Source organism: Passer domesticus, chromosome 15, assembly GCF_036417665.1.
Source record: "Passer domesticus isolate bPasDom1 chromosome 15, bPasDom1.hap1, whole genome shotgun sequence".
Lineage (NCBI taxonomy): Eukaryota > Metazoa > Chordata > Aves > Passeriformes > Passeridae > Passer > Passer domesticus.
In genome coordinates this window covers 11,677,501-11,685,000 of record NC_087488.1, presented here as the reverse complement: position 1 = coordinate 11,685,000, position 7,500 = coordinate 11,677,501, and the positions used below count along the sequence as shown (strand labels likewise).

Below are 7,500 nucleotides of genomic sequence, written 5' to 3'. Positions count from 1 at the left end.
AGAGGAGCGTTTGCTGCGCCTGTCCTATTACAGGCGACACATGATCAATAGGTTGATAACACAGCAACATCAATATAAGCGACAGAACAATGAGGGATATCATTGAACATCTATCTTAATATAGCCAGCTACAAGAGGCCTGACAAAGAGAAAAAACCTCATGAAAATTCCGCCCCACGTATTCCCATCTCCGATCCAATATGCACACACACTCCCCCAGCTGCTGAGGCTATTATTTTCCAATTTCAATTTGACACCCCAGCCTTTCATGCTAATTCTATTATTGTAGGAAGTTTATGTGATTTCATATCACTAGAAATCGGTAATGTATAATAACCCTTTGGGCAAGAAACTGAATCCCCGCAGCAGCCACCGGGAAAATAATTACTTTCATATCAAAACTCTGCAGGAGCTGGCCGGGTCCCGTAGCCTGCAGCTCCTAACCTCGGATGGGAGGGGTGGGCACCGGGAGGCTATAAATGAATAAATTTGTTAAGCAATAAACACACACACGCACACACACAAAGAGGGCTTAAAGGAAGGGGAGAAAAAAAAAAGGAAAAAAACGTAAAAAGAGAGGGAAGAGTCACACAGCCAGACCAGGCGGCAGCGAGTTTTAGAGCCTTTATTTATCAAAAATTTTACATATATAAATATTCTTAGACATTTTTGCATTTTACAAGGGTTCTGAGGAGTTCCGTTGTTGTCGCGGTACAGTTTGTCACACCACAAAGTCCAGCTGCTGCTAAGCCTTAACAAACAATTTTCCTTTTTTTTTTTTTTTTACCCCGTTTTCTTGTCTTTTTTTTTTTTTTAATCCTTTAAATATAAAACCCAAAAAGCTCTAACTGATCACCTGAATCGACCTGTGATAAACTCTAGGGAGACGAAGAGCCGCTCTCCCGGCTCCCGCGAGCTGCGGGCGCGGCGTGCGGGGCAGCGCTTCCTTCCCCCGCTTCTCACGGGCGACGGGGGGTGGCGGTGACGTTCTCGGCTGCTTTTATTTCTTTTTCTTTTCTTTTTTTTTTTTTTGTTCTATTTTACTTTTATCTCGATTTTTTTTTGTTTTGTTTTGTTTGTTTCGTTTTGCCCGCCTGCTCAGTCCATGTCCACCTCCTCGCCGTCGGCGGGGCCGCAGTCCGATCTGTCCCTGGCTGTGCTGGCGTCCCTCGCCCGCACCGGCGACTCGGGCCGGGGGAAGCTGCCGCCCTCCGCGGGGGCGGCGGCCGCCGGGTCCCCGTGCGCGGCCGCGGAGCGGGGCGAGGCTCCGGCCGGCGCGGGGGGCACCGACCCCGCCGTGTCCGTGGGGCCGGGGCCGGGCTGCGCGCCCGCGGGCGCCGGCTCCGCGCCGCAGCCGGGCGGGCCGGGGTTGGCGGCGGGCAGCGGGGAGTCCCGGGGCGGCTGGCCGGCCTCGGGGCCCGGGCTGGCCTTGAGGGCGGTCTGCGGGACGAGGAAGCCCAGGGGCTGGGTGATGGGGTACAGCAAGAAGTGTCCTTTGCCGATGAGGGTGCGGGGGGCGCAGGGGGGCAGGCTGGGGAAGTCCGGGGCGGCCTTGCGGCGCGGCGGCGAGTCGGACAGGAGGCTCTCCACGCTGAACGGGTTGAGCTTGTGGAAGCTGCCGGCGCCGCGGGGCCCCCCCGCGCCCCCGCTGCCGTCCCCCGACGGGGCGGCCGCGCAGTCCTTGTCGGGCGGGCGCTGGAGCCGCCCGCTCCCGCTTCTTTGGCTGGGGTAGAAGGGCTCGGCCGTCTGGTCGCAGGTGCCGGGGGGCGGCTCGGAGGGGGCGGCGGCGGCGGGGAGCGGCGGATGGGGCGGCGGGGGCTGCCCGCGGGGCTTGGCCTCAGGCGGGGCGGGCGAGAGGCCTCCCCCGCCGCCGCTGTCGCTGTCGGAGCTGGGCGTGCTGTGCAGGGAGAGGGCGCTGGGAGAGTGCGGGTGGCGGCTTTGGCTTTTGAGCAGCTTCTTCTCGTGCTTTCTCTTCTTCTTCTCCATCTTCTCCAGCTCCTTCCGGGCGATCTCCTCGGGGTCCATGGGCTCCCCGCTGCACGTCGTGGGGTGGGAGTTGTGAGCCGGCCGCCCCGGGCCTTTCTTCGTGTTCTCTTTCTTTCTCCATTTGGCCCGGCGGTTTTGGAACCAGACCTACACACCGAACAACGAGAAGCAATTAACACCCAGCGCTCCGGCCCCCCGCGCCGGCCGGGGCGGAGGGGAGAAGCGCAGCTCAGGCCTCCCTCGTCCACCCCTTCGGGGTGCCGGCAGCCCCCTTCCAGGACCGGGGCCTCTGAGAAACGGAGAGCAGGGGAAGGGGCAGGAAAAGATATCCACACTTCTTTAAAAGCGCAGGGAGAAAACGAAAAGCGAGATGGGGGTGCACACTCACGCACACACACGCTGCACCCTGCCCGAACCGGCGCCACGGGGAGGGGAAGGGATTCCACAGCCCCCCCGGCTCTTCCCCGTGGCCGAGGGGTGCAGAAGCACCGATGGCTGGCCCGATTCCCCCGCAGAAGCACGCAAAATGCGATAAACACGGCACAATAAGCGGCTGGAAGCGAGAGGGTGCGGGGGGGACACGACGGACGCTGCGGAGTTCGGAGCTCCTGCTCCTGCCGGGAGCCCGAGCAGAGGAGTTGGATCAGCCCAAAATGGGCTTTGCTTGGGTTTGTTATAGATAGACCACAGGAGAGAAATTACATTAAATAAACCTCTCTGCTCCGGCCCTGCTCCTGCCTGCCTCGGCGGGTCCCCGGTGTCCCCGCGTCCCTCCTCGCCCCCTCGGGGCTGCCGGCAGCGCTGTCCCGGCCGGAGCACGGCCCCAGCCCGGGAGCACGGCGTCAATCCCGGTGCCCGGTGCCGGCTCCTTCCCCGGCCGGGCTCCGCAGGCTCCCGAGCACGGCCAGAGGAGCGGGAGGGAGAGCGGCTGGAAGGACCCGGGGAAGCACAGCCCGCGGAGGACCCGCGGACAACGGCGCTGCCTCATCCCGGGGGCCCGGCCCCTCTCCCGGGGGGATTTAAGGACGCATTCCCCGCACACGCAGCCCACGCCGGGCAGCCCCCGCACGGCCGCGGGTTCCGGCGAGATGCGGGGCCGCAGCTCGGCCTCGCCGCACTAAACAGCATCCCGAGATCCAGCAGCCAGCCCGCATCCCCCCAGCCCATTTAATTTTTTGGAAAATCCACTGAAGCAGATGGGCGCTTGCCCTCCCCGTCCCGCACCGCCAAGGGCCTGAGCAGCTCGTTAAAATTAAGTTTTACAAGTTTCACTTGCTCTCGATGCATCTACGAGCTTTATTGACATTCTCCAGCATACCCTGGCCCGTGATTAAGCCTCATATTTGCATGCTAATTTTCTCGCCCTTGACTCATTTAAGAAAAATGTTTACAGTGGAAAAACATAGTAAAAAATGTTCAGGGAAGCCAGGCTGGGTTACTACTCTTCTCGTTTTGCAAGATTAAAAAAAAAATAAGGTAGTAATAATAATAAGAATGATAAAACAAGACAGCAAGCAGTAAGGCAGGGAACAAAAGGGCCGGGAGGAGCGGGGCCGCGGCCCCAGCGCCCAGGGCCCGTCCCGGAGCAGGGTCCGAGGGTCTCCCCGGGGATTGCTCGGCGCAAGGAGAGGGCAGGGGGAAAAGGAGGGGGGACACGTTTTTTACCTGCACTCTGGACTCCACCAAGTCTAGCCTGAGAGCCAGGGCCTCTCGCATAAACACGTCCGGGTAATGACTCTCGTTAAACGCCTTTTCCAGCTCCTCGAGCTGCCAGCCAGTAAAATTGGTGCGGGTTCGTCTTCTTTTACAGCCAGGACTTTCCTTGTCCGGGTCACCCGAGTCTGAAAAAGCAGAAATACGCTCAGGTCCCTGGGAGACAGGCCTTCTCCCCCCCTCCCTGCCATTCACAGGCGCCTTTTAACTTTTGTGCTCGGTAGCGTTGGTAAAAGAGCGGGATTATTCACACACCTGCGCTAAAAATGGGGAGGAACCCGATCTGCCCTCGCCTCCTCCGAAAATGTACTTTACAGAACATTTATTCCTGAAGGAAGCTCTCCACAGGCACTCAGCTGGCAGAGAGAGAGAGAGAAGTTCCAATATTTGCTCCAACCACCAAAGGTTTCATTAAAAAAAAAAAAAAAATTAAAATTTAAAATCCCCCCACCTCTTTCCCTTGCCCAGCCCCTCCGGAGCACCTGCGTGGGTCCCAGCTCTCGGCCCGTTCCACGCGGGACCCCGGGTGCAGGGCGGCCCCTGGGCCCCCCGCAGTCCCCCCGAGCACGGGCGGGCGTGGGGCTGGGATGTTCGCAGCCTCTTCGAGTACGTACAGCTCCAGGCTGGGGATTTTCAGCCCTGGCTGCACCTCCCCTAATGTTTTCCGCCAGGTGTGGAAATTAAGAAAAATCGTAATAATGGTAATAATGATAATAATTTGTGTTTAGTTGAGGTGCAGTGTGGGGCAGCTCCAGGCTTAACCAGAAGGATGTTGGGGCGACAGAATGTTTTAGCAGCTGAACAATAGCGGTGCCACAGGCCGGTGGGGAGGGAAGGAGGGAGAACGCTTCCCTTTGGTTAAACCGTATTAAAAAACAATTATTACCGCTCTTCATTCCCCAAACCCCAGCGATTGCCATTATTATTTTTATTATTATCATCTTGTAATGGTACGATCCGAGCTGCCGCACGATGAACTTTGGGGGAAGGCACCGGGCCGGGCCCGCTATTGTTCAGGGCACACGCGTGGCCCTGCGCCGGTGGCAGCGGGGAGCGCTCCCGGCGCTGCACCGGGGCCGTCCGCCCCCTCGGGGGGCCAGCACAGCCGCCGACCCGACCCTCCGAGACACCCCAACAGCCGTGGATGAGGGCAGCGGGGTGCGGCGCTGTGCCTCCCCCGCGCTGACCCGCTCCGGGCGCGGAGCCACGGCCGGGTGGCGGCCTGGGGGGGGGACACACGCGACAACGGGGCCGCTCCTACCTGCGAGCTTGAAGGGCTGGCTGTCCCCGCTCACCCCGCAGCCGGAGGGGATCAGCGGCGCCGGGTTGACCACAGAGGCGGCGCAGGAGCCGCTCAGTAATCCATCGATGGAGAAGGGCACGGAGGCGGCCGCCGACTGCAGCTGGTGCCCGGCCAGCTCGTAGACGTGGTGGTGGCCGAGCGGGTAAGGGAAGCCCACCATCCCCCCGAACTGGGCATGAGGATGCTCCAGGATGCGGCTGTCCATCATGGGGGCGGCTCTAGGGCGGGGGGTGCCGGCGGGGCTGGGGGCGCTGGCGGCGGGGCGGCTGGGGCCGGGGGTGCTGCTGGCGGAGGAGGCGGCGCGGCGAGGGGCTCATGCTGCAGGGCGCCGGGCGCTTTAACTTTATCAACATCAGGCTCCCAATAATTAGCTCAGGCTGGGGGAATTTGGGACCAATAAGAAACGTTAATCGGTCCTGACGTCAGAGACGTGCCAGTGTGGGGAGCAAACGTTTTCCATATCGATTGCTAATTATACCTGACATCCAGCCTCAATAAACAATATCAGAGCTGTCACAACACGACGAGGGGGGCTTTGATACGAACTCCAGCCCGAGGAGGGCGGCGGGGGCCGGGCGGGCAGGGGGGGCGGAGGGGAACGCGCGGATCTGCCTGATACCCGGTTAAATACTAAACAGTCGGAGTTACACACACACAGCCTCCCCCCCCCACCCCTCCAACCCACCCTCTTCCCCCTTGTCCCCTCCCCTCGCCAAATCACTAATAGATTTCCCTTTAAAACATTCACCAGCGTGTTGTGGGGATTTTTCACCAGAAATGCTCTACTCTCTGAACCTTTAAAGTGATGTTGCTCCAATTACAGAGAGACATTGAGCGGCAAATAGACTGATCCAATAATAGGAGATTCATCATCCGCTCTTTCCAGAGCTGTCACATTGAATTTAAAACTACAAGCCTTTTCATCTCCTCTCCGGCTCTATAACAGGGGAGAGGGGAGGGGGCAGAGGGAAAAAATGGGGGGGGGGGGGGAAGAGGAAAGGAAGGAGAAAAAAATGAAAAAGGAAGAGCCGTTTACAGCGTTTAGGAGGAGATTTGAGCATATCAATCGAAATCATAATTAATGCAATCTCCTATCGATTCGGCCACGGACACCCCCCTCTCCAGCAGTAACCACAGTCTTTGAATTGTGAGCGCAGCCACGACCAGAAGCAGCCTCTGATCGCTAAAGAGGAGGCCAAAAACTAGTACCACTAATAATTTTTTAAAAATCAAACCCAAACAAAGTTCCCATCCCTACACCCCTCCCATTCCACCTTCCCACTGGAGCACACCCCACGCTCCATCCCGCCAGTCCCCAAACAGCCGCCGAACTGCTCCTAATTCAATTACGTCTCCGCAGAAGTTTTCACCCAGATAAAGCACTGATAGATTCCCCCGGTGAATAATTTAAGGGACGGTTCTCCGGCAAAGCGCGGGGCTGGGGTCCCCCAGTTTTGTGCCCTCTCCCGGTTAGAGGAACACTTCCCGAGCTCCCAGGAGAGAGGAAGAGGGGGAACTTCCCAGCCCCTCCCATCCCGAGCCCTCTGGACCGGAGCTGGCGCTCCCCTGGGCCGGGGGACACAACCTGGAGACCCCCGGGAGGGCTCCCCCGGCCCCTGGGAAGGTGGGAAGAGGGGAGAGGCAGCGTTTGCGTTTAACAAAGAGCAGAGGAAAGGGCCGGGCCGGGAAATCAGACAGGGGAAACTCTTTAAATCTTCCTGGGAGGTTCGTGCGGAATTAAATCCTTGCAGTCGTGGGGCGGGCACGGTGGGGTGGGAAAGGGAAAGAAATAAAAATAGGTAGGAAGGAAAAAGGAGAGAGAAGGGAAGGGGAAAGAGGGAGAGACACTTTATCTCTGGAAAACATACAAACAGATTTTCCAGTTATAAAATTTCCAGTCAAGATGATCCATTTCCTAGCGCTGGTTTGTGTGGGTATGAAGAGGGGGAAGTTAAAATTGAAATAAAAAGGAAGTCGAGTCTCTAATCTATGCTGTCTGTCCGGAGCTGTATTTATTCACCTAATTGAATGCCATACAATATACTGCTGTATTATTGCTGTTCCCTCCCTCCCCCCTATAGATTAGTTTAATTATGGTCTCCCTGCCTCTGCTTAGAGCTAAAAGGTAGTTTGAATTTGGACTACACAGCCCTAACAGAAATAAGAAAATGATGGGGTTGGTATTAATTCTGGGGTCAAGGGCTTCACTTTTCACCATAATTTAATTTCTTTCTCTATAAATACTAAATGTAAACTGTGTCCACTGGACCAAATTTTGCCTGTAGCAATAAATGCCTCATTTTCTGTCGGATTTCAGGAGAGGAATGCGAGCGGGACGTGTTTCTGAATACAGAATGGTAATCAATCCAGCACAGAACAAGAGAGGGGGGACTTTTCTCTCTCTCCCTCTCTTTATTATAATGAATTAATTCGACTTTATTTATCCCATTTTCTGGAGCTGACAGAATGTTAATTTGAGTTGAAATTTCTCTCGCCTC

At 57.2% G+C, this 7,500-nt stretch overlaps 1 protein-coding gene across 1 annotated transcript; it reads right to left on the bottom strand.

The window, feature by feature from the left end:
* Positions 1–611: 611 nt before the first annotated feature.
* UNCX (UNC homeobox) lies at positions 612–5,222 on the bottom strand. Its single transcript, XM_064390257.1, has 3 exons — positions 4,961–5,222; positions 3,652–3,827; positions 612–2,133 (listed from the first exon to the last, which is right to left on the bottom strand). The coding sequence occupies exons 1-3, from the start codon at positions 5,208–5,210 to the stop codon at positions 1,099–1,101; spliced, it is 1,461 nt and encodes a 486-aa protein (XP_064246327.1). The 5' UTR covers positions 5,211–5,222; the 3' UTR covers positions 612–1,098.
* Between the last annotated feature and the right edge of the window lie 2,278 nt (positions 5,223–7,500).

Bases quoted from the DNA above. Each gene is read 5' to 3' on its own strand.
- UNCX (XM_064390257.1), bottom strand. From the start codon at position 5,210: ATGATGGACAGCCGCATCCTGGAGCATCCTCATGCCCAGTTCGGGGGG. The intron at 3,828-4,960 runs GTAGGAGCGGCC...CTGCTTTTTCAG, and splicing joins CCAGCCCTTCAAGCTCGCAG to ACTCGGGTGACCCGGACAAG. The intron at 2,134-3,651 runs GTAAAAAACGTG...TTCGGTGTGTAG, and splicing joins TGGTGGAGTCCAGAGTGCAG to GTCTGGTTCCAAAACCGCCG.